The sequence below is a fragment of the Gigantopelta aegis genome, chromosome 13 (genome assembly GCF_016097555.1).
Source record: "Gigantopelta aegis isolate Gae_Host chromosome 13, Gae_host_genome, whole genome shotgun sequence".
NCBI lineage: Eukaryota > Metazoa > Mollusca > Gastropoda > Neomphalida > Peltospiridae > Gigantopelta > Gigantopelta aegis.
Genome location: NC_054711.1, coordinates 11,624,350 through 11,649,300, shown reverse-complemented (window position 1 = coordinate 11,649,300; position 24,951 = coordinate 11,624,350). Strand labels below are relative to the sequence as shown.

The following is a 24,951-nucleotide window of genomic DNA, read 5'->3' as shown; positions in this document are numbered from 1 at the left end:
AGCTTTTTCAAATCTGTGTGTGTAAACTGACCTTTCTCAGAGATTTCAACATGCCAGTCTCGAGTTCGAGCAGCCACTTCTCGACCTGACCTCTGGCCTTGGAGGTTGATATGACATCGGTCAGTTCCACGACCTCCCCCTCACTGCTCTTCATGTGAGTGATGTCTAGGACGTCTGTGAACTCAAGCATGGCGATACCCTCAAAACATTTCTTCAGATGAGGCTGAACACTGTGGAAATAAAACAATATAAATAAATATACGCTTCAAAAAAATAGTAGGGGAACTTGAAATATTATTAATATCAACTATTAGACCACAGACATCCTTGTAAAGAACGTTCAGGTCTGTTTATCAACACACTGAAACACATTCCATAGTTTGCACATGCATCAAGCAGTAGCCCCGTACACGTGTGTGGGGTGTCATTCTCGATTTTGACAATTTCCAGGAAGGTCCATTAATCACTGTGGAACATTATTTCTGTCAATCTTTTTCATTCTGTTGATCATACAGTTGTTATTGTTTTGTTTTTAGTAATTTTTATTCTTTGAATTTGCTATTTACTGATAAAAAAACCCGTCAACTTTCAAATGTCACTTCTGACCCCAATCGTCCTTCAAGATCTTTGGTGGTCATAAAACCTATGGTAATACTGAACAACCGGCTGTAATGTTTGCCCAATTAATTCACTATTACCATATAACCATTCCCCACAGCTAATATACCTTACAATTTTGGCAACGGTCACGTCTTATTAGAGTTCCCCTACTTTTTTTGAAGAGTATATTGGGGAATAAGAAGACGTTTCAGCTACTTACAAACATTAGGATGATCAGAAATACACTGGATACTGAGACCCTGGAGTTCTAAACAAACGTTTCTATTTATAGCATCATTTTAGTAATTAAAAAAGCTGTATTAGTCGGAAACATGTTACAATGAAGGAAAACTCAGGAGAGTCCCTTTAATGAATATGATGATTTTATTTCTCTTCAGTGGAAGTGATATAATACATTGGGTGGGTGGACGAATTTTATTGTGGAAAATTTACTTTTACTGGGCTTTGGAATACTTGAGGTGTTTCTTTTTTAACGTTGCCCCCGAATCCTAGAAATATTCTGCAACCATCTCTGAACATACATGTATGGTTATTTTGACACTTGGTCTCGGGTAAAAGACAGGATACCTGCTGCCTCCAAAATAGAACTTTTAAGGGATGTTTTATACGCAATTTCATCAGTACAATCATTAAGTGTACCACTTCTGCCAGACACAGCATCAATGCCCAGCAGGAAAATCAGGTGGTAGACGTTGTGACACTGCGTGGCCTACAGAAAACACCAACTGCAACGTTTGGTCCTACAATCTTACCGAGTTGGATCTTTAGTTTCAGACAAAATTTCCAGCAATTCATCGTTAGAAAGGAAGAAAAATCTGGGGAAATACAGTCTTTTCTTCTCAAGGTACTCATTCAGACCCTGAAAAACAATAAAATAATCAACAGTAAAATAAACTACAGTTAACAATTCTATAACAAAATAGTTTAGAATTCTATAACAAATTACTGAAAAGGTTCTGAATTAAGATAAACACAACACCAAAATTGGGTGTTTGGATGGGGATCAGTTACAATTTTGGTAACAATTGGTCAATATCCAACAATAAGTAAACCACCACTAACACCAACAATAACAATAAAATAGCTTCCGAATGAGTTCCAAGGGATTGTCCTATTTTTTTCAACCCCTCCAGAATCTTGTTGATATCCAACAATAACTAAACCACCACTAACACCAACAATAACAATAAAATAGTTTCAGAATGAGTTCTAACAGCTCCAGAATCTTACTGATATCCAACAACTACACATCTACGACCCCCCCCCCCCCCCCCCCCCACCCCCCACCCAAAAAATATATATATACCTTCTGAGTGAGTTCCAAGAGTGCCAAAATCTTACTGATATCCAACAATTACACCACTACGACCCCCCCCCCCACACACACACACCACCAAATAAACAACAACAACAAAATATACCTTCTGAATGAGTTCCAAGAGCTCATTCGATTTCTTCAACCTCTCCAGAATCTTGTCGATATCCAACACGGCGAGCACGTGTTTGTCTACGACAGCCGACTTCATGATGTCGCGCCAGTTCTTGTCGACTGTTGTGAACCGGCGGCCTTCCTCTGGCATCTGCGCCATGATGTCGGGCGAACTGAAGATGGGCTCCAGGTACAGCCAGGTGGCTTGCACCTTGAGCCACTCGTCGAGAATGTCCTGCAGCAGCATTAGTTTCCCCTCCCACTCCCTGTACAAGGAAAGACAAAATATGATTTTTTATTAAAGGAAAAAGGTCATTTCTTTTGTTTCGACATCAGTTTACCCTCCCACTCCCTGTGCAAGGAAAGACAAAATATGATTTTTATTAAAGGGAAAAGGTCATTTCTTTTGGTTCGGCATCACTTTACCTTCCGTGTAAGAAAGTGGGTTATGAAAAGAAAATCTGGAAATTTTAATATTGGCGGTCTGGTATTGAGATTTGCCATGGGATTAAGGGTTGTACCATGGGATTAAGGGTTGTACCATGGGATTAGGGTTGTACCATGTCTAAATTGATGGCTTCCATTCAGATTGAATGTTAAGTCTCCGACAAATCATAAATTGTAAGTTTTGGATGGGGAATATGAAAACATTTCGGTCAACATCACAAAACCCCAAAACACTTTGGACGATTAAAAATCCTGAAAACTTTCATCTCTAAAAGAAGAACATTTTTATCATGGAAAACAAAAATTGATTTCTTCTGTGGAATAAAGAAATTATTGTCAGAAGAAATATCACTTTTTCATGCCTAGAACATTGATAAATATGTAGCAACTTCAAGTCTTCATATACTGTCAACAAAAAGGAAAGGAACATTTGTTTAAACACATTTCAGCAATTTCAACTACACCTGTTTGGTGTCTAAAAAAAATTGTTATTTCAACACTATATCTAGAGAGAGAAAACCTGCTGCAACCATGGCAAATCCTTCTGTGGAATAGAGAAATTATCATCAGAAATATCACTCTCTAAACTTGGACTTTTTAGATTTACATATATACATATAGTAACGACTTCAAATACAAGTAGGCAAAGAAAATGTTATCTTTCTCAAACCTGGAATCTTTACAAAAATGTAGCAAACAGGCAAAGAATATTTTTCTAGAGCAAAAGAACTAAATGTTTTATTTAACGACGCACTCAACACATTTTATTTACGGTTATATGGTGTCGGACATATGGTTACGGTCCACACACAGATATTGAGAGAGGAAACTCGCTGTTGCAACTTCATGGGCTACTCTTTCCGATTAGCAGCAAGGGATCTTTTATATGCACCATCTCACAGACAGGATAGCACATACCACAGCCTTTGATATACCAGTCGTGGTGCACTGGCTAGAGCAAAACTACTACATGAATGAACACTGAATGTAGTCGACAGTTGTAATTCTTTCTTGACCCAGTATTAAGTTTCTCATATATTACATATTATACATATTAGATGCACAATGTATTATATATTTTATCATTAATTCTTGTATATTTGCATGTATCCGTCTATTATATCAAACCTTCTTTAGTGGCCACCTGTATTAAGCAGCCACCTGTTTTAACAGGGTTTTTTGGATACTTCTGTTTGGTGGCTTGTTAATATAGGTTTGACTGTATTTGACTGCTTTATAAAAACAGAACAAAAATACAATCAATGTATCATACTAGAAATAATAAATGTGACCCTGTTTTTCGATCTTAGCGCTAAGATCATCTTAACTGCATAGCTATACCTTATGCACTTAAGGTGATCTTATCACTAAGATTGCTTCATAAAACTGGGCCCTGATCTGTAATATATCAAACATTTCATGTTTATTGTAATATTATAATACTAGCATTAAGAAACTTAAATGATAAAAATGTGAAAAACGTTTTTAAAATATATTACTGTTGGCATACACATGCAAATGTGTAGTGTTGTAAAAATACTGTAAAAGGATTGTAATCCTTCTTAGAAGTCATGATAAACCATGATAAATTAAAAGGATACGATATACATTAAAAAAGAAGTATTTTTTTATTCTTATCATGCATTGTATTTTGATCAAACGTAATCTAATAAATAACATAATTTAAAAATAAAACTTTGTTGAAAAAATGCGAAATGTTTGCCTTCTTATTAAAATGATATTAAAAAAAAATTTAAGTGCTCAAGATAAAAATAAAAATTCTTGTGAAAGTATCTTGTTTATTTATTTATGAAAACATTCCAGGATGCCAGATAAAAACGAGTGTGACCTTTCACCCTGAAAATTACCATGCCAATACTTACTTGTACTTGTTACCAGGGGTACTAGAATTATATTAAACAAATGTAATGACATCAAAACAACTCCAATTTGTAGATGGGTTTGGGTTTTTTTTCAAGTGAATCGTGTATTTGATAGAACATGTGATCTAAGAGTTTAGTAGGAACATTTAATGTACAGTACACAACCCAACAATAAAGCTAATCAACAACCCATACCAGCTGTAGATGATGGAGTCCTATACAATAAAGACAATACAATGTACAGTACATGACACAACTTAAAAGTCAACCAACAGTCCATAGTTGGTTTTTTGGAGTTGAACACACCAGTTTTACCTAGGAATCTCAATTACTGGTTAATCCAGTATTTATACCCATTACTCAAGATACACCATTAACACAGGGCAATCGGTGAACTAAACTGAAAACCATCTAGCCAACCATCTATGTCTAGTTATTTTTATTGTTGGTTTGCAAACTGTATGAACTAAATGCTACTTCATTTACCCCATTCAGCCTTTTGATTCTGGGTATATAGCTTGCATATTTTCTGTATACTGTTACCAACTGTTCCACATACTTTCACATTTCCACATTTTTTATTAAATTTTACTAAATTACTTTTTAGACAGAACATGGCATTTAATTTTATTACTCTACCATGTCCTTCATTATACAATGAAAAGGCAGTATAGGGCTTTACATGTAATATGCATTTGAGAAATTACAGTGATATTGAACATTTAAAGCAGTACATATATTATACAACACAGCAATTTTTTCTCAACATTTCTGTACAAATATTATTATTCCAGAGATTAATTGCATGAAATCATTATAATTATACCAATTTGAGTTAAGTCATTTTGTTGTGCTTAAATGACTTGACTTATTCTTCTTATCAGAATGTGGATACGGTTAAAAAAGAAAGTTATTTTTAAAGACATCCAATACTCTTTGATGCTGTAAATTTATTCACCCTGCAGGTATGTTTTACAAAGAAGTAATGTTACAGCACTATGCGTGGGATTGTTGTAACATGCTGTACGACTTTTAGACTACTGTTTATTTTTAACATCAATGATAAGCATAAAGCCGAACAAAAAGCAAGCCTTAAACAAAAACACTGGTATGCCGTCACACAACCAACAATTTTAGCACTGAGCTAGAATTGATTTGTTTTAGTATATAGAGAGGATTTGAGTTAGAGATAGAGATAGAGATAGAGATAGAGATAGAGAGAGAGAGAGAGAGAGAGAGAGAGAGAGAGAGAGAGAGAGAGAGAGAGAAGAGGCAGGTAATTACAATTGAAGGATTCAGATGTAGCAGCATTAGCCACTAAAATTTGCTGTTGCTTATTAATCAGCATTAACCAATGACTATCAGTCTAACAGACATCTGTATCTCAACATTCCGTCCCAAGATAAAAACAAAGAATATATAAAGAATTAAACTCAAGAAAACAAAATAAAAAGACAAGAGTCAGAGCATTTTATCAATGGGTCGGGGTACAGCAAACCATATATTTGTTTAAGGCGTTAGATATTTTAAAAGTGACCTAAAACAATAGCAATCTACTGCAACAGTTAATTAACACTGTTATCGAACATAAACTAAAACCTGGACTTACTTGATGTCTGCCTCAAACGGCTTGATGAACGGAGACCCTCTCATTGTCTGAGTCTTGACGATGTGGTCGTCAAGCAGCTGTTGAATGTCGTCGATCGACGACAGAATCTGAGTTCCCGTCTCTCGGTACGGGATGATCGTAAACTCAATCTGCAATTAGAAATAACCATGGAACAATTTCAAACATAAAAAGAGTTTACTTAAATTTCATGTTTAATTGAGAAGTTGAAATTGAAATTCTCTCCTTTATTTTTGCTACAGTTTAGCTTCTTTTTCTTTATTTTGGTTAATGTATGAACAGTTGAGATGTCAAGCTATAGTATGAAAAGAAAAAACTCATTGGTTCTATGCACCGTTTTTTAATTTTATGGCTTGAATGAGAAATAGCCTAATGGGCCGACCGACGGGCATCCATCTTAGACGGACCGTGCATCAGGTGAGCACTTTACCACTGGGCTACGTCCCACCTACTTATGGAAAGTACCGTGAATAAATCAAACTGTAGACCAAATATCAAACTGAAGTAAAAAAAATGCAGAGAGAGAGAGAGAGAGAGACAGAGACAGATACAGAAACAGACAGACAGAGAGAGACAGAGAGAGCAAGGGAGAGGGAGAGGGAGCGAGAGCGAGAGAGAGAAAATATTCCTGTTCCGGAATATGCATTTTGTTTGAGGTCAGGTGAAATAGAAAATAATTTTTTTAAATTATTATTATTAATCGTTGAATCCCTACTTACCGGGGCCCACTCTGACTTCATGCCCTCTAAGGCTTTCTCAAGTGCGTACTCCTTGCTAGCGGCTTCAGAGATCGACTCAAACTTGGGGATGTAGGGGTCGAGGTTGAGCTCAACGAACTTCGACAGGCACGAAGACTCGTCCGGTTTGATGGGGAAGCCCACGATGTCGGAGATATGCTCCCAGTGGCGTTCGCGCAGGCCGGGGTTAAAAAGCGTGTGAACCAGCGGCATATGTTCCTTAAACTCCTCCACTTTTGCTTTAACCTGGCAAGACAAATAGCATAAATTAAATTAAATTTGTTTTTTGCTTTTGTTTTAACAACACCAGCAGAGTACATTTGATTTATTAATCATCGACTGTTGGATGTCAAATATTTGGTAATTCGTCTTAGAGAGAAAACTAACTACAATCTATAATAAAATTATATTTACTTGTACAAATGCAAAGGCAACTTGGCTTGTGGCATAACTTTAGGTTTTAGATCTCTTTTTTTTTTAAATATATTAAATGTTAATTTTGAAACTGTCATTGAGATTTTTATAATGGTGTTTATTGCAGCTTTTTTTGGCGAGGTTTATTTTTTTTTAATACATGAATCAAAGAGAATTAAAAATTAAAAAAACCTGGCAAACTAACACCTAAAGTTAAGGTGATTTCTCCTGATTTGGTCAGGTTACCATAAATAATAGCAGCTTTTGTTTTCTTAAGATGGTTTGAAAGTCTAGACTGATGCTAATTTTGAAAGTTATTTAAAAAACAAAAAGTATACAGAGAGTTTCATTTAAATTCAGTCTGCATGGTTTATTCTGCAAAGCTTACCACAGAGGAAATGAAAGAAAGAAAGAAATGCTATTAAAAAAAACCCACCTGGCTTTGTATAAAATCAAATCCAAAACTTGTATTACGATGGGTTTTCTTTTAAAGCAAAAAGCTATACTGTGCTAAAATCATGTTTTTAAGTTGTGTCACATGATTGGGGGTTTTTCCCCATCCCAAAAAGTGCACCACGACTGGTATATCAAAGGCAGTGGTGTGTATGCTGTCACGTCTGTGGGAAAGTTCATATAAAAGATCTCTTGCTACTATTGGAAACGTTTGTATTTTCCATTAGCGACAAGGTATTTTTAAAATGCACGTTCCCACAAATGGGACAGCAGATACCACTGCCTTTGATATACCAGTCTTTGATATACCAGTCGTGAGGCACGGGCTGGGATGAGAAAAAAGTCCAATCAGAGAATGGGTCCACCGACGACGTTCAATCCTGCAACAAATGTATCTCAGGAGAGCGCACTACCGATTAAGCTAGATCCCACCCTCTAGCTCATCATGTGCAGAGAAACTGTTACAAGGTAACAGCTTGACAAAACATTTACAGTAGCGTTTTCCCGATCAGTTGATATAGCTTTCATTCGTTTCCAGTGAGATTTACCTTAGAAGCAATCTTTTTCGCAGACGGAACCGAATCAAACGCTTTTTCCAGCTTGTACAAGCCACGCCATATGTTTCCAACCTCCACGTCCACGGCATCGGGGTCGACGGCAGACATGGGGCCGTTCATCCAATCCCTGCAAGCAAAAACATTATAAACACACTGACCCATGTACGAGCTACACAAAAATAAATTTTGGTAACTGATTTCCTTTTTATGGAACCCATTATGTCCATATAATTACAAACTTACCACTTTTATACGATTTACTATATTTGGATAAAAAACCTTAATGAATGTTATCAATCGATAAATCTCAGAAAATGCTGACATTTACATCAAATGAGACACCATTGCATAAAACAGGCCACTGATAGGATGTTACAAACTGATTTATATATCTTTTAACAAAATAAGTTTGTAATTATAAAAATTGTTTGTCATTTGTTTTGTGAATTTATTGACGTATGACAGTCACTAATTTACTATAGAATTGATTCTCTATGCTATGTAATTTTATACTAAATTTGTGATTTTTATATATTGATAGATTTACAAAAAACGACAAACAGTTCTTATGTAAATGTTATACTAAATTTAATGCGCAAGAAAAAAACAGGTTACACAAAATTTATATTTGTTGCTAAGTCCATGGTGGTTTCGTACAGAGTGTGGTAAGGTTTCAGAACCTTGTTGTTAAGTCCACAGTGGTTTCGTACAGTGTGGTAAGGTTTCAGAACCTTGTTGTTAAGTCCACAGTGGTTTCGTACAGTGTGGTAAGGTTTCACAACCTGTACTTGTATTTGTTGTTGAAGTCCACGGTGGTTTCGTACAGAGTGTGGTAAGGCTTCACAACCTGTACTTAGAGTGTGGTAAGGTTTCAGAACCTGTACTTACTTGTATTTGTTGTTGAAGTCCACAGTGGTTTCGTACAGTGTGTATTAAGGTTTCAGAACCTGTACTTACTTGTATTTGTTGTTGAAGTCCACAGTGGTTTCGTACAGTGTGTGGTAAGGTTTCAGAGTGCTCAGGACCTGGATTCGCTGTGGATAGGTTGTCGTCTGCCAGCCAAACGCTTCCTCCTCATTGTTGAATGCTTCAATCTGTAAAACAAACAAAATAAATTTTAAAAACTGTCCAGCAATAGTCAGTCCATTAAAAAGAGAAAGTCAAGTAGATCAGAAAACTTTAATGAGAGACACTTAAACGTGCCTCTATCTTCACAAGGTTCAGGCACGCTTTTGCCCCCCTCCTTCATGTTAAAATGGAAAGAAAACAAAATAAAACAACAAATGTTTTCTCAGGGGCCATGGAACAAGGTGGGGCATGGGGTACGTGTACCTGGCCCGCGTTTTACAAAGTGATCTTAGTGCTATGATCACCTTAAGTGCACAACTACCTTATGCACTTAAGGTGATCATAGCACTAAGATCACTTTGCAAAACAGCACCCAGAAATTCCAATTTTTTTCTGGTGGGGAACCCTTGTAGCAGATTTGGGCCCTTTTGTCTCTTAAATTTTCATCCAGCCCCATCCCCCACCCAGCCATCACAAAGACAGTGGCCCCCATCTCAACACTTCCAAAGATACTTCGCAGGCCTCGTCTCTAAGACAATCATACCTTGTCAGCAGCTGCCTGTAGTTTGGTGTCGAGAGCCTGAGCCTTGCGCAGGTATCTCTGAATCTCACTCATGTCTCCAAACTGCTGGAACTCCTCCACCTGTTTCGCATAGTTCTCCAACTCCTCGATGAACCGCTCGCGTCGCAGCTGAAATATCAAACGTGAAATACATAATAACACGTAAAAAAAAAACGGCATTCGTTCTACTGCTTGAAAGGCATCTTCATATTGGTTCATCACTATGAGCTCCTACTCATATGTTTATATATATTTGATTGGGTTTTGTTTGTTTTTGGGTTTTTTTTTATTTAATTGTGTAAAAACATGAATATAAACTGAAAAACAACTATCATGGTGTATGTTTACCTGGAAGCCCTCCTCATACTGGTTTGTCTTCTCCAACACTATGAGCTTTTGCTCATATATATATTTTGTATTTGTATATAGAGGTTATTACCAGAGTGTGATTTGGTATCATCAATATCATATATTAGGAATACAAATTGTATTATGTGAGCCTCTGGTGAGCATAATACATTATTTTTATTCCTAATATATGATATTGACGATACCGAAACACACAATGGTAATAATCATTTTATCCCATAATCTCAAACGTTGTTTTTTGGGGGGGGGTTTTCTCAAACTTAATACAATGGGTTTTTTAATTCGTCAACTTTAATTCAAGTCAGCCATTACCTGATATTCAAATGCTGTAAGAATATGAGACGCGATGTCTTTCTGAATGGAGATGACATCATTTTGGATATCCTTACATAAAAATAAACTAGTGCTTAACATTTTTTGTTTTCTGAATGCTGAACAGCTTTCAGACTTCTTTTTTTTCAAATTTAATTCTGTAAAAACATAAAAATCAACTGTAAAAAACCCTGATGGTGTGTGTATGTCTACCTTTAGGGCCTCCTCGTACTGGTTTGTCTTCTCGGACACTATGAGCACGTGCTCCTCAAAGACGGCAGGCATGCGCGTGTGCCACGTGAAGACCTGCGCATTCAGCCGGATCTCGGCCGGGTTGAACTGGGCGTAGTCCGAGAGGAAGGCCAGCCGGTCCTTGGAGGCCATCAGCCGCTTCTCCATGACGAAGATCGTGTCGGACTGGACCTTCTCGATGTACGCTTTCAGCTCCATCAGCTCCTCCGTGTTTGACGGAGTCGTCAAAGCCTTCTCGGCAATTTCTTCGTAGTCGTCACACAGCCTAAGGAGTAAAAGGAGAAAAAGTGAAAGGTATTTTTGCTAGTGTATTTATATCCCATTCCAGCAAAAACTAAATTAATGCCCCCATCCCTTCCCCCAAATTCCAGTTAGGCCAAAAAATAAAATATTAATGTGCAATTTTCTTCAGTCGTCACAGTCTATGAGGAAAAATGCACAAAATGAAAAGTATGTTTTTGCCATACTACATTCCAGCAAAAGAAGCATTAATGGCCCCCTCCCTTCACCCAAATTCCAATTAGGCCAAAAAATAAAAGTGAAACTGTTTTGGAAATAAACATATTCTATATTAATGTGCAAATTTCTTCATAGTTGTCAGTCTACAGGGGAAAACGTGAAAACATGAAATGTATTTGCCACTGTATCTATATTCCATTCCAGCAAAAAAAAATGAATGCCCATCTCCCTTCCTCCAAATTCCAGTTTGACCTCAAAATAAAATATTAATTAGAAAATGTCTTCATAGTTGTCAGTCTACGGGGAAAACGGGAAAACGTAAAATGCGTTTTTGCCATTAAATTATACTTACCGTATATCTTCGCCTATAAGTCGAATTTTTTTCACCCAAAAATTATTTTATAACTTGGGGGGTCGACTTATAAGAGGGTAAAAAAAATTCACCAAAAAATATTACTGTTTTGGGGATTATTTTACAAGTTTTATTGTTGAAGTATGCCATGTATTTATACTCAAATATGTTAATTTGACAATTTCTTATAACCTATTTTTTTTGGCATCAGAACGGTTTTGGTTATGCGAAAAGGCGTACGATCTCACTCACAGACAACAGTCCACTTAGTTAAATTAACAGTCATCACTAATAGTAAAAATGTAAAACAATACTAACTACCTGGTTTTGTCACTGGCATTAATGGTTGTTCAAACAATGTTTTGGCGGTATGAATATTACTGAGCTTTCCCTTAAAATTGATCTCTGCAGTTCACTATCTAGAGCAATAGGGACACAATCATTTGGTACAAAAACCATGTACTTTCCAGAGTTATCCTCCTTACATGTATTAATATGGCGGCAAAACGTGATACTTTCCATCTGTTGTCAGTGTTTATAAATAAAGTTGTTGTCTGTGCACAAAACCATCTGTACAGTACTATAAGTAACAGTCCAGCTTTGACTCTCTACTAAGGGAATATTTCGTTTTGATGCTATGTAATAATGATAGTTTGATTGGAATAGTCTGATTATATTGCGATGTACAAAACGTGAAAACCGAAGTTTGTAAAATAATTTTCTTTTGTTCAAATATTATTGTTCTCATGTGCTGAAAATAAGAAATATTTCAATATTTATAAGTAGTTTTTCATGGGTCGACTTATAAACGGGTCAATAAAAAAATATGTTTTCAGGGCTTGAAATTAGGGACTCGACTTATAGCCGAGATCGACTTACAGGCGAAGATATACGGTATATCCCATTCGAGCAAACAAATTTAATGGTTCCTCCTACCCACCCATAATTCAAGGTTGACTTAACAATAAAAGTTAGGATTTTTTAACGACACCACTAGAGCTATTGGATGTCATACATTTTGTAATTTTGACATGTAGCTTTAGAGAGGAAACCTGCTACATTTTTTCATTAGTAGTAAGGAATCTTTTATATGCACCATCCCACAGACAGGAAAGCACATACTATGGCCTTTAATATACGTGCCCCTGCGTGTGCTGTAACCTCACCGTGGTGCAGGGGTGTAACATTCTCTTTGAGAATGGCCAATACAGCACAAAATTGAAGTTTTGAGTAAGATTCAGTATCCGTAAAATTCTGTGATATTTGTGTTTTTGCACAGTTCTTTACACTGTTTTTGTTTAAGTCTTGAATTTTTATATTGATGTTGATCATCACTTTATTTATTTGCATTACCATAGTTTGACACCCAATAGCCAATGTATTTTTCGTGCTGGGTGTGTCGTTAAACATTCATTCATTCATTCATTAAGATACCAGTTGTGGTGCACTGGCTGGGACGAGAAATAGCCTAATGGGCCACCGACCACGTATCAAACGAGCGCTTTACCACTAGGCTACGTCGATCCCACCCCAAAACACAAAAAGTGAAATGTATTTTTTCCATTATACTTATGCCCCATTCCTGCAAACAAATTTAACAGTTCCTCCAACCCAACCACCCATAATTCCAGGTTGACTTAACAATAAAAGCAAAAAAATATATTTTGGAAATAACAAATTTGTTGTTTTAATATGCAGATTGTGAAAATATTGGAGATTTTTTTTTTTAAATACAATGCATTTTTCTTTATAAAAAAAAGAAAGAAAAGATCTTGGCAAAGTGAAATAACCAGCATCCTAACCTTAACTCTGGTACATGTCCAATTGTTCCCCTTAAAAAATATCGGAGCACTGTAATAATTAATTCAATTGCCAAATGTTCTATTCCCAGTGTTGGTGAGACTTGTAAAGGAAGAATATTGTAAGGTGATGATTTAGGGCTCCCCAACCCTGACATGACCTATTTTCTGGGGATAATAAAGAATTTGAAAAAAATAAAAATAATAATAATAATAATAATAAATATCTGAGCACCCTCAGTTCATTCCTGGATTGGTAAATGACTCAGTTTGCCCACAGATTGTGAACTAAAGTACTCACTTCTTGTTTTCTTCCTGGTGGTCTTTACACATGCGGATGAGCAACTTGCCGCGGATGTTGTCAGCTCGCTTGGCCAGAGAGCGAATCAACTCATCACAGTGCAGCTCAAACATGCCCAGTCGCACAACCTGAATAACAGTTACAGTTTGTGTTCAAACATACCCAGACAATCTGAATAACAATATATTATGTTCAAACACACCCAGTCAGATAACCTGAATAACAATATATTATGTTCAAACACACCCAGTCAGATAACCTGAATAACAGTTATTCTTTGTGTTCAAACATGCATAACAAATAGTTCAAACATACCCGGACAAACTGAATAACAAATAGTTCAACTATATGCACTCCGATTACCTGAATAACAATAGTTTGTGATAATCTGAATAAAAGAAACACTGTTTCGGTTCCATGCCTTGTGACCATGGGAACCCATCAGAAACTGATTATACCAGTTGTACATGTAATAATCATGGGAAACGAAATTTTCGGTTCTGTGATTTTACCGACACGGTAGCGGAAACTATCGTTACCATGAAATCTGAAGGCCTGGTATAATAAAGTAATAACTGAACTTGTTTACCTTCTGCATGTTGTACGTGATCTCCTCGGTCAGGTTGTGGTACTTGGCCACCTCCTTGCAGTAGTCGTCAAACGTGTGTTCCTCGCTCATGAACTGATCTATGTCAGCCTCAGCCTGAAATCAGGAGATCAATTTTTTTTTTAAGTTTCATCAAACGTACATTAAAGAAGCATATTTGGGGAGGGAGGACTCAGGGAAAATGGGACAAATGGATCAACTCATGAAAAGGGTACCGGTAACCCAATGAAATTTAAAAAAAAAAAAAACACAGAAAAAAGAAGAAGAGACATTTGAATATATATTAAGGGAAGGGGGCGGGGGGTGACTGTATAAGTTGTATAAACACAGGGCCTGTTTCAATGTTAGCCAATAGAGTGAAGAAGACAATGTTTAAGTACACAAAATTTAAAAAAAAAAACAACAGACATTTGAATATATATTAAGGGAAGGGGGGGAGGGGGTGACTGTATAAGTTTTATAAGCACAGGGCCTGTTTCAATGTTAGTCAATAGAGTGAAGACAATGTTTAAGTACACAGAATCTTATAAATTGCAATAAATATGTGTTTATTTTCTTTATTTGTACTAGTACTACTGGACATTAACAATGCCAGCCAAATGTATGAACAATCTTTTGTGCATACAAAAACATGCTAACAACTGGATTATCCCAGGCTTCTGAAAATTGTGCGTACAATCGTTTTGCTCGCACGTCGTTCACGCAAGTCTAGTTTTGCATAACCCATTTTTCATTCTCATCCAAACAATAATGACATTAAATATATTTTACACTATGATTTGTCACTGTTCACATAATGATATATTTGTAATGGGTTACGCAAAATGAAATGGGTTACCTGAAAAAAATTTGGGTTACATAAACTTTCAATGCTCAGAGGCCTGTTTTCAAATACGAATTGCTGCCCGAATTTATTGCTGTGAGCTTCACAAATACCAGTTACTACGGTTACCTGTTTGGTGACGAGGAAGTTGTACTTCTCATACAACTTGGTCCACTCGACGGGTTTCAAACTCTCCATGTTGACAAGTTCTCGCACCTTCTCGCGGTTCTCCTCCAGAATATCCTCCAGTATGGTCGGCTTCAGGAACGCTTTGTTTTTGTTGCCGTTCTGTATGATAATTCAGAAACATGTCACTGACATATTATAAGAATATTTGGACTGCGTTTTCGTTGCTATTTTGTAAGTCTTAAAATCATAACAATGGTAATTCAGTAATTTTGCCATTTTGGCAAGTTTTAAAATCCCAGTTTGTAAAAACAATGATAATAATTCAAGAATTTAATTTATTACATATTTGAAGAAAATGTTTATTTTTTGTAGGTTTTTTTTTGGTTACTGGTTTTTTTCTTTCTCTTTATTTGCTATTTTTAAAGTTTGAAAATCATTATAACAATAATAATTTAAGAAAATTTAGACTTGTTTTTATCTACTCTGAAATTTTGAAAATGATAGTTCCAAACAATACTAATCATTCTGAAATTCAAATTCTGAAGCATATTCATTCATTCATTTATTCATTCATTCTTTTATTCATTCATTCTTTCATTCATTCATTCATTCTGAAGCACTTATGCAAATCAGTAGCCTCATCGCTCTGGATACAGAAACAGTAAATACATTAAATAGATACTTCATAACAACATGAAATAATTAATTACTCAAACTGTTTTATATTCATTTTCATTATTCCAAGAATAATTAAATTGCTAAAAGGTTTTCCAATCACAAAAAGATACTGGAAAAGCCTGGTGAGACCATTGTGCAGTGTTATCAGTAAGTATTTGCTTCAACTGGTATACATGTATACAAAATATGGGTGCTCATTAGAATGAAAAACAAAATGAAGAATAGTCATAACATATGGGTTACAGCCATTGAAATTTGCGACAGTAATCAACAGTGCCATCACAAAAAAGCTGTTGGTAAACATTTTTATTATTTTGCATTATTTACTTTGTTATGATCTGTACTAAATTGCCATCACAAGATAATCTGAATTTCATGGACTGATATTATATAAATATACACTAACATATAACTGTATTATTACATACCTATTCAATCTTACTATAGTGGTAAAGGCCTTTTGAAACCGTGGAATAAATTTATCCTGTATCGCACATATGTGCAATCTGGACCAGAACTCTTAAATGGGGAATTCCTTTTTTCTTTTTACTGCAGTTAGTGCCTTTTATTTACTTACGTCATATATGATTTACAAATGACGTCATATCGTATTTGAAATATTACACAAGGCTGCCGCAGAGTATGATTCTTAACGTTAAATGAATCCATGAAAGGAGTGTTGTTATGACGTTAAATTAAAAACCGTTTTGTAAAACATACAAGAAGGTACATGTATGTCATAAATACAGAACTTCACATACATTGTTTTCCCTTCCTATTTATTGCACTCGTTTATTTTGTGAAAGAACATACCACTCGACCGCTACACGATCTAGTGGTATATATTCTTGCGCAAAATAAAATCTGTATATTTATTATTACTATTATTATGATATATAAAAAGCGACATTTTCAAGGACATCAATTATTCATGATCATCTGTACAACACGTGTACATGTAATTATTTGTAGAAGAAAAACAAAAAACTCAACATTATTATAGAAACTAGATACCTGAAAATAAATGTGTACAAATATCTGACTGTGTTTTCTGTGTGTAATTAACAAACAACATGTTCTCTGACTAATCTCAAAGAAGATCTGCAGTGAATACGTGTGTAACAATATACATGTCCTAACATGCATCCATCATCTTGAACAACAAACCTTTAATGTGCTTTTGCGCGCTTTTCGACCAATCTGGCAGCATACAAATATTGATTACAAATAAAAAATATTATTCACTGAACATGTTAATAATATATAGAGGATTCGTCACGAGTATTTTTAATATGGAAAATATCAACCAAGTCTTTGTTAATCGGTATTTGTCTAGGCTCTGCCGAGACAAATACCAATTAACTAGACGAGGTTGATATTTTACATATTAAAAAACACGAGTAGTGAATTCTATTTATCCTATAACACTTCTAAAATAACATTTTAATTTGATTTTTAGTAAATCACAAACTAAAGTCCATCAGTAGTATGAAATAATCAAAATTAGCACAAATTAGTTGATGTCACACATTTTAACTAAATCTTATGAAAACGTTACGCTCAGGTATACAGGTCTTGTTGGCTTGTAAACAAATGACACATTCACAGCAACACATTATTACCTAGAGACCTTGCACATTTGCAGATACCTTTAAATCTGCATACCATTATTAACTGGGTTAATACATTAAATTATTACATGGGTTTATAACATGAATATCATGGTTAAGTTATAGGATAAACAGAGGATAATAAACAAGTTGCCAGTTATTATCAAATTTATGGCCCGAGTTAAATAATATTCACTTATAATGAGCTTTAGCATATGACAAATGAAAATTATTTTACAAGGGATATCAATTTAATAACAACTGTTCTGAGTGTGATTCAGTTTATTACCTCAGCTATTTTTTTTCTCTCTAAAATCCTTTATTTTCGATATTTACATGTAGATAAAAACAATGTAAAATTAGAAATTACAAATTTTATTTGCCTGGCTAAGGGTGCCTGCTGAGGTAATAAAATTAAATATATTACAATCTATAGCCTGTCCCATCATTCTATAATAATGTCTTTTGTAATTAATTTCAGTTTGGTTTAACGTAAGAAGAAAAGTAAAAGTGTTTTGGAAATAACAAAAAATTACTACTTGCGTGTGTGCAATTTACAAATCAATTGGCTCAGAAATAAATAACTTGTAGTAAATTTCATACTATGAAAAAGGGCATTTCCTGTGGGACCGACTATAAATACTCAAAACTTAAAATGCACATGAACATAAACTGCTAAAAATCAAATTTATCAATAAATGCCATTATAAACTTTATTTTAGGATGTATTTGTTTTTAAAAAGCTCAGAATCCTACACATGTATTAGAAATCAAAATGCTTCAATATTTTAGTGTGTCTGCTGAAATGACATCATGGATTGAATCTTTTCGTGACGTCATTCTAACAGTAGTGCATAGCATGCCATCACATCCGCAACGTAACTAAATTACTCTTCGTCAGGGTTCATTTATGAATTTGAAAACAATTCAACGAAAACAACGTTTACATCATTATGGCACATGTCTTACCCAGTCCAAGTAGAGTTTGGTCTCGACACGCGGCACAGCACAGGAGGCCTTTATGATGACATCATACACGTTGACGAGAACAATTTCAAAGTCTTTGAAAGTCGGTTCAAACTTTATCTGGTTGTCATCAATGATCAGCCGGAGAATGAATCCAGAATGCTCGTAGGCACGAGTCGATGTCTAAAATTTTTGACATAAATAGAGAAATTATAAACAACAAGCAGGATGGAAGATAAAGGTAGCAGCATACAGTTAGCTCCCTTGTGTACCAGGGTGCACAAACAGTTCGCTTGTTGGTTTTGCACAGATCCATGTTTGAAGGCTAATTATTTGGAATAGGAAGTAAATTTTAAGCTTAGTGATAGGCAAGGAGTTATTTTTTTTAAAATTGCAATTGGTTTTTAACCAGCAGTGCAAATGGTTTAGCTGTAATGTAAAGTTTGTTTTATTTAACGACGCGACTAGAGCACATTGATTTTTTATCTTATCATTGGCTACTGGATAGCTGTAATGTAAAGTTTGTTTTATTTAATGACGCCACTAGAGCACATTGATTTTTTATCTTATTATCAGCTATTGGACATCAAACATATGGTCATTCTGACACGAGGAAACCCGCTGTCGCCACATAGGCTACTCTTTTATGACATGCAGCAAGATATCTTTTATTTGCACTTCCCACAGGCAGGAGAGTACCTACCAGCCTGTAGACTGACAGCGTAACCACAACGCCACCGAGACCGGTTAGCTGTAATGAGGCTTGGTATTCATACACCTGGTTTTTCTTGTGACAAAAGTGGGGCACGATCATTTTGGGTAATTTTTTAAAAAGCTGATTTTGTGAAAAATTTAATAGCTAAACCTTTATTCAAATGTGGGTTTTTGGATGGTCTGATGAGCAAAGTTTCCATAAATATATGTGTGATATCCGCCAACTCCCACTTGTGTTTGGTTTGTATGGGTGTGAACATTGTCAAAAATGCATCCAAAATCATGTAGTTTGGACACATTATGATGAAAGTAACACAAATATTTAACTAAAAATATTTAAAATAAGTCCTCTTTATAATTATGACCCTTTTTGTAATTTCCTTGAGACTAAAAATACCTGTATCTTTCTTTATTTTTAAACTATAGGTAGGCATTTAGGATGGATGGATGGATGGCAAACTTTTGTGTGAATGATTTCACCAATTCACACTGTTTGTGGATGATTTTTTTTCTTCAGGAACATTAGACAATCCTTAAATAAATTTAACCTTTAAAATAATATACATTAAGCTTAGATGGCAAATAATTATTAACAGATTCCCTACATATTTTCACTGAAGTAAAACTACATTTTTCAAGATACAATATGCACAATGCATAAATCATGTTTATGTAAAACTGTTCATTATAAAGATTCTACATGCATAAACAATGTTTATGTAAAACAGCTTATTTTTAAGATTCTATTCCCCAATTCAAAACAGAGGTTTTCTGTGATGATAACCAGATGTAGAAACCATAGCAGTGGAATCCTAAATGCTATTAGCATGGCTCAGTCTGTACTGATTTTTTTTCAAGTGAACTTAAAAGACTTAAAATTTGCAAAAATACTGACGAAAAATTCCTATAGACAAAAAGTATTATGATTGCAATGCCAACTAGATGAAGCATGCTTAGTCAATGTGACAATAAATGTGAAATGACTCTCTGAAGCCAGTCGCTACAAGTTGTCAATTTGACTAAAACTATATTTGAATGTGACCTTGATTGCAGTAACACCTATGGAATGCATCTTAAAGATTAACTCTGCTATCAGGCCGGCAGCGTTTATGCTGTGACAACTAAATTTAGCATGCTTGGATCAAGTGAATAGTGATAACGCATCTTCAATGACTCAGTCTTTATTGTAAATTTGTACAGGTGAACATTAAAGCTTTGTAAAATATTTAGAATGGCACTGTGATAAGTGAAGAAACGTGATGTCATACTTCACCTTTTTATGACTCAGCCTGTATTGTAAATTTGTCTATGTGAACATTACAGTTTTGTAATACATTTAGAAAGGCACTGTGATAAGTGAAGAAACGCGATGCATACGTCACCTTTTTATGACTCAGCCTGTATTGTAAATTTGTCTATGTGAACATTACAGTTTTGTAATACATTTAGAAAGGCACTGTGATAAGTGAAGAAACACAATGTCATACTTCACCTTTTTATGACTCAGCCTGTATTGTAAATTTGTCCATGTGAAAATTAACGCTTTTTAATATACTTAGAATGACGCTGTGATAAGTGAAAAAACGTGGTGTGAAACTCGTAAATACGTATTCATCATACCTCTGGGGCTGGTTCCCAGACAAACCTTGTCCATCCTTCCCATACTATCTTCTTAATCTGCAGCCAGTGGGATTAAAAGTTACACAGCCGTGTTTAAACCAATCATCAGCAATGACATAAGTCAATTAACCGATCAACTCTGACACAAGTCAATTAATCAATCATCACCGCCTACATGTGTCAAGGAACCAACCATTAAGTCGGTCATGTAAGTCAATTAACCAATCAACTTTGAGACAAGTCAATTAATCAATCGTCACCTCCCACATGGGACAGGAAACCAATCATTAAGTCGATAATGTAAGTCAATTAACCAATCAACTTTGAGACTAGTCAATTAATCAATCATCACCTCCCACATGGGACAGGAAACCATCATTAAGTCGGTAATGTAAGTCAATTAACCAATCAACTTTGAGACTAGTCAATTAATCAATCATCACCTCCCACTTGGGTCAAGAAACCAATCATTAAGTCTGTCATGTAAGTCATTATCTCTGGACATATCGATCGGACTTTAAACGTTTAGATCTGCGTTCAAAATTTTATGTCGAAATTACTTCTTTTTTGTAATATTATTAAATAGTCCGATCCTCTCTTCTTTCTCTTATTTAATTTTGGACTGTCCTTCTAAAATGCTCCAAATTATATAAATATTCGGCCGAGCAGTCAATTCTTTTTTATTTTTGGCTTGTAACCTTTTCATTTTTTTTATTTATTCTATTAACGTTTTTACTAATTGCTATTTTCAAAATTCTGCCCATTTTCAACCCCCCCCCCCCATCCCGAGTCAGGCCACCGATCTTATCGGAGGTCGGACTCGGGATGGGCGTGTTCGAAACCCTAGTGGTATATGGGCACGTTAAACTAGTTATCATCATCATCATCTGTGACAACAGATCTTGCAGTGTCTAATGGTACCCTTGAAACATCTATATAGTAAGCAATTTATAACACTCAATTTCTGATTTAATAAAAATAAAACATATTTAGTCATAAATGTTACACCATGAACAATCCTTTTCAGTAACTTAGAACTTTTATATAATGTTTATCAAACATTTCTGTCCCTTTAAGCCATGGCAATATTCAGTAGAAAACAATGGTTGTTTCTTAGCAGCTCTGCTTCACAATGGTAAAATCTGGAATGCCTACTTTTCTAAAGTAATTAAACCAAGACAGAAAATCCTCACACTACCACATTCATTACTGGAGGTAATAAAAAGACAGACATTACACCTCTCCTCAGTAAACTGAACAAACGTCTCAATTTTCTATACATTCTTAATAGAAAAAGTTACACATACACTCCAATTTTCTTCTTTTTTTCAAAATACAAAAAACTGCAAACTCAAATTTTCTACATTTTTAAAATTTTAAAAAAATCACTGACCAGACAATACTAAAGATCCTACAATCAGTATGGATAATAATATTTAAAAAAATACTTCCCACTCCCCTGAAATAAAGCTAGAGACCACTGGTTGACAGAGCATGTCTGGGCCATCAGTCACATAACACACCTACATAAGAAGAATCTCCCACCCACCACCACCCCCACCACCCCCGGAAAAAAAAAGAAACTACTGACAGAGCATGTGTGTGCCATCAGTCACAGTACAGTTGAAGAATCCCCCACCCACCACCACCACCCCCCCCCCCAAAAAAAAGAGAAGAAACTACTGACAGAGCATGTCTGTGCCATCAGTCACAGTATAGTTGAAGAATCCCCCTCCCCACCACCACCACCCCCACCCCCCCAAAAAAAAGAGAAGAAACTACTGACAGAGCATGTCTGTGCCATCAGTCACAGTACAGTTGAAGAATCCACCACCCACCACCACCCCCAAAAAAGAAGAAAGTACTGACAGAGCAGGTCTGTGCCAACAGACACAGTACAGTTGAAGAACACCACCCACTAACACTACTCGGCCACACACACACACACACCCCCCACACCCCCCCCACACCCCACACCCCCCCAAAGAAGAAACCAGAAATGACCGACCACTGGTTACCAGAGCAGGTCTCTGTCCTCAGGGTCGCAGTACAGTTGAAGAATCCCCCACCCACCACCACCCTACAAACAACAGAAGAAACTACTGACCACTGGTTGACAGAGCAAGTCTGTGTAGTCTGAGATGGAGTTGAGGGTGAGGTTCTGAAGGTTTTCGGTCCTCAGGGTCGCAGTACAGTTGAAGAATCCCCCACCCACCACCACCCTACAAACAACAGAAGAAACTACTGACCACTGGTTGACAGAGCAAGTCTGTGTAGTCTGAGATGGAGTTGAGGGTGAGGTTCTGAAGGTTTTCGGTCCTCAGGGTCGCAGTACAGTTGAAGAATCCCCCACCCACCACCACCCTGCAAACAACAGAAGAAACTACTGACCACTGGTTGACAGAGCAAGTCTGTGTAGTCTGAGATGGAGTTGAGGGTGAGGTTCTGAAGGTTTTCGGTCATCAGAGTCGCAGCACAGTTGAAGAACGCCTCCAGCTTCTCCTGGTCCTGGTTGCTCGGAACCTGCTTCCGCTTGTTGCCTTGGTAGAAGATGTTCTGTACTTCGGGAAACCATCTGGGTGACAACAAAACACAATGCTTGTTTAATCAGTGACTAGTATAATGAAGGATGGAAGGAAGGAAGGAAAGAAAGAAAGAAAGAAAGAAAGAAAGAAAGAAAGAAAGAAAGAAAGAAAGAAAGAAAGAAAGAAAGAAAGAAAAACAAAATGAAAGAAACAAAGAAAGAAAGAAAGAAAAAGGAAACAACATTAAAGAGAGAGAAAGAAACAAATAATGGAAAAAAACTGAGCAGGGAGGGAATGAAGGAATGAAGGAAGGAAGGAAACAAAGAAAGAGAAAGAAACAAAAAACAAATAAAAAAAAAAGAAAATGAAAGAAACAAAGAAAGAAAGAAAGAAAAAGGAAGAAACATTAAAGAGAGAGAAAGAAACAAATAATGGAAAAAAACTGTTTGTAAATGACAGCATATTTTAAACTATTAAATATGACAATCGGGTGCCTGTAACATTTGTCTGACACCCAACAGCTAATTTTTTTTTTGTACTGTGGTATTGTTAAACATTCATTCATTCATTCTTTGGGTGGTTACCACTGTGATCAGCAGTATAGTTTCTGTTAAGATTAATTTCTGATACACAACAGAATACAATGCACACTGTTCTGGATCCAAATAGAAACAATGTCAATGAGACAGGATCTAAACACATCAAAGTGTTCTCCAGCTCTTTCAAAATCAAATTGGCACAATGGCTAAAAGGTCAAACAAGTAAGTGCCACATGCATATAGGCCAGTGGGGGGTTGTGGTGTGGAGTGTGTGGGCAGGATCACCCCTAGAACATTTTTAAAACGGCATATTTGTGGATGTAAATTCCTTGCATCTGGCATAGGGTGTGTGTGTGTGTGGGGGGGGGGGGGGGGGCAGTATCACCCCTAGAACATTTTTAAAATGGCATATTAGTAGATGTAAATTCCTTGCATCCGGCATAGGGTGTGTGTGGGGGGTGGGGGTGGGGGCAGGATCACCCCTAGAACATTTTTAAAATGGCATATTTGTGGATGTAAATTCCTTGCATCTGGCATACAAACTGTGTATGTGTATGTGTGTATAAGAATTATTTAGATTTTAATGAAAATACTACATTTTGTGGGCATGGCGGGATCATGTTCGGCATGGCAAATGATGTTAAATCACAACAGCATGGTGGGACACCAACCTGGTTATGTAGTTGGAGAACGTTGCATTAAACATCAATAATATATTTTTTTATTTGTCTGAATAAAACAGGACCTAAATAGGAAATTTCTTGGGCCCATATTTCCAAAGCTATCTTAGAGCTACGAAATCGTAAAACCATCATAAGCTATGACGTCGCTATGGCGTGTGCTGTAGTGATATCATAGCCTACGATAGTTTTACGCTTTCGTAGCACTAAGACAGCTTCGAAAATCCCTAGCCAGATTTTTACAGCAAACAAAAATCAAAAGAAAAGTAAATCACATGACTGGAAGAAGGATGCCAGGACACTGTGGGAAATTAGAACCATTTCACTGGCCGCTGGGATGTTCAGACCAATCCGCTGAACCAGGGTGATGGAAAGGAAGGAAATGTTTTATTTAAGGATGCACTCAACACATTTTATT

At 36.0% G+C, this 24,951-nt stretch overlaps 1 protein-coding gene across 4 annotated transcripts in view; it reads right to left on the bottom strand.

The window, feature by feature from the left end:
• The window catches only part of LOC121387568 (dynein heavy chain 7, axonemal-like), a 121,646-nt gene that overhangs the window by 85,019 nt on the left and 11,676 nt on the right, over window positions 1-24,951 (bottom strand). For 2 of the 4 annotated variants that reach the window (XM_041518723.1, XM_041518724.1), the window contains exons 9-22: window positions 23,181-23,364; window positions 18,459-18,638; window positions 15,202-15,360; window positions 14,232-14,345; window positions 13,643-13,770; window positions 10,693-10,996; window positions 9,781-9,927; window positions 9,126-9,262; window positions 8,160-8,295; window positions 6,727-6,990; window positions 5,990-6,138; window positions 2,043-2,316; window positions 1,374-1,480; window positions 32-230 (exon numbers count right to left, since the gene is read on the bottom strand). In XM_041518723.1, the coding sequence (XP_041374657.1) occupies window positions 32-230; window positions 1,374-1,480; window positions 2,043-2,316; window positions 5,990-6,138; window positions 6,727-6,990; window positions 8,160-8,295; window positions 9,126-9,262; window positions 9,781-9,927; window positions 10,693-10,996; window positions 13,643-13,770; window positions 14,232-14,345; window positions 15,202-15,360; window positions 18,459-18,638; window positions 23,181-23,364 (2,482 nt within the window). Of the gene's footprint in view, window positions 1-31; window positions 231-1,373; window positions 1,481-2,042; window positions 2,317-5,989; window positions 6,139-6,726; window positions 6,991-8,159; window positions 8,296-9,056; window positions 9,094-9,125; window positions 9,263-9,780; window positions 9,928-10,692; window positions 10,997-13,642; window positions 13,771-14,231; window positions 14,346-15,201; window positions 15,361-18,458; window positions 18,639-22,896; window positions 23,062-23,180; window positions 23,365-24,951 lie in introns of those variants that run through there. The other 2 variants (XM_041518725.1, XM_041518726.1) reach the window with 2 other exon arrangements.